The 1788-nt window shown below is 50.7% G+C and overlaps 1 protein-coding gene across 1 annotated transcript in view; it reads right to left on the bottom strand.

Moving 5' to 3' along the window:
- Positions 1–412: 412 nt before the first annotated feature.
- Positions 413–1788, bottom strand: part of kcnv1 (potassium voltage-gated channel modifier subfamily V member 1) — a 14556-nt gene continuing 13180 nt past the window's right edge. Inside the window, exon 4 of the mRNA XM_005744106.1 lies at positions 413–1347. Within this exon, the coding sequence (XP_005744163.1) occupies positions 836–1347 (512 nt within the window). The 3' untranslated portion in view covers positions 413–835. The remainder of the gene's footprint in view (positions 1348–1788) is intronic.

The raw sequence follows: 1788 nt of genomic DNA, 5'->3' as shown, positions 1-1788 counted from the left end.
CCCTCCCTGAGCCTGGTTCTGTTGGAGGTTTCTTCCTGTTAAAAGGGAGTTTTTCCTTCCCACTGTCGCCAAAGTGCTGCTCATAGGGGGTCATATGGTTGTTGGGCTTTTCTCTGTAGAGTCTACCTTTCAATACAAAGCGCCTTGAGGCGACTGTTGTTGTGATTTGGCGCTGTTTGAATAAAACGGAATTGAATGACATAATAATATTAGTGTACCGTAATAACATTATAATAACAGCTGATGACATAATAATAATGATCATGATGATGATGATATACTAATGTTCGTTAGTAATGAGTAATTTTATAATGATGGCTAGCTTTCAGTTAATCTCCTCCCCCCGAGTCTGTATTTTATTTACCTTCCACATCGACACCATGACAGAAATGAATCACAAACCATCCTTGAATAAAGCTTTATTGATCGTGACGATGATGATTGAACACAAGGTTCATTGCCTCTGAGGGAAACGTGTGAATGTAGCTTAAGATCAAAGCACAGATTTAATGTTAGACATCTGAGACGTGTAAGACAAACCCAACAGCCAATCAGAACAAGCCTGAGTGCGCTCATCTGAGGATTGTTCAGACTTGCAGAGTTACACCCACTGCACATCAGGAAGACATCTGCGCCACCTGTTTTATTTTGGGGGCGGGACTAATGTTCAGAGAGAAAATGTGTTTTGTAAATAAATTCATGAGTTAAACGGGAACACGCTGCTGCTGGACACATACTGTACATGACACACAGAATGTACAGCGTGCTGCTGCTGGGGTCATCGTGTGTGTGTTTCTCAGAGGGGTCAGAGGTCATAGGGGCGGGGCTGTTCTTGCTACCACCACAGCTCGTCGCCCCCGCTGCTTCTAGTGCTCGCCCTCTCCCGCCCGTGCAGCCTCATCATCTCCAGCACACCCCGGGCATAGGCGTCCCTCAGGTTCACGCCCGGCCCCGCCTCCCCCACCGAGCCACGGGCCAGCCGCTTCAGCATCTCGCCGTGTCGTATCGCCGCCTCCTTCACCTTCAGGGTGAAGTAGCAGGCAGAGAAGCGGTCGTTGATGATGGCGATGGGGAGCGCCAGGATTAGGATCCCAGACAGGATGCAGAGGAAGGCGAGCACCTTACCCACCGCCGTGTCGGGCCGCACGTCCCCGTAGCCCACCGTGGTCATAGACGTGGTCGCCCACCACCAGGCGGTGGGAACGCTGGTGAAGGTGGTGGCAGGAAGGTCGTGCTCCAGGGCGAAGACTGCGGTCGCGAAGATGGAGATGCCCACACCAAGGAAGAGGAGCAGAAGGCCGACCTCCTCGTAGCACTGCGCGATGGTCATACCGAGAGACTTCAAACCTGGAAGGAAGAGAGACGGAGGTCACAGACAGCGTTTATACACCTCTTACTATTATTGATCCTGTTTTCTCACGACTTCCTCCCCCTAACCCCACAGCTCCCTTCCTGAGCTTGGTTCTGCTGCACGCTTCTTCCTGTTCCAAGCGAGTTTTTCCTTCCCGCTGTCGCGAAAGTCTGATTCTCTGGATTATTGCAGGGCCTACCTCACAATATAAAGATCCTCAAGGCAAGTTGTTATGGTTCTTTGAATATATATGTAATGTGACAATTCATCCATCCACTCGCTCCCGCTTATCCTTTTCAGGGTCGCGGGGGGTGCTGGAGCCTATCCCAGCTGTCATAGGGTGAGAGGCGGGGTACACCCTGGACAGGTCGCCAGTCTGTCACAGTGACAGACAACCATTCACTCCCGCATTCACACCTATGGGCAATTTAGATTTT

The sequence above is a fragment of the Pundamilia nyererei genome, unplaced genomic scaffold (genome assembly GCF_000239375.1).
Source record: "Pundamilia nyererei isolate P.nyererei 1_Seehausen unplaced genomic scaffold, PunNye1.0 scaffold00139, whole genome shotgun sequence".
NCBI lineage: Eukaryota > Metazoa > Chordata > Actinopteri > Cichliformes > Cichlidae > Pundamilia > Pundamilia nyererei.
Note: the sequence above shows the minus strand (reverse complement) of the source record. Positions and strands in the feature narration are given on the sequence as shown.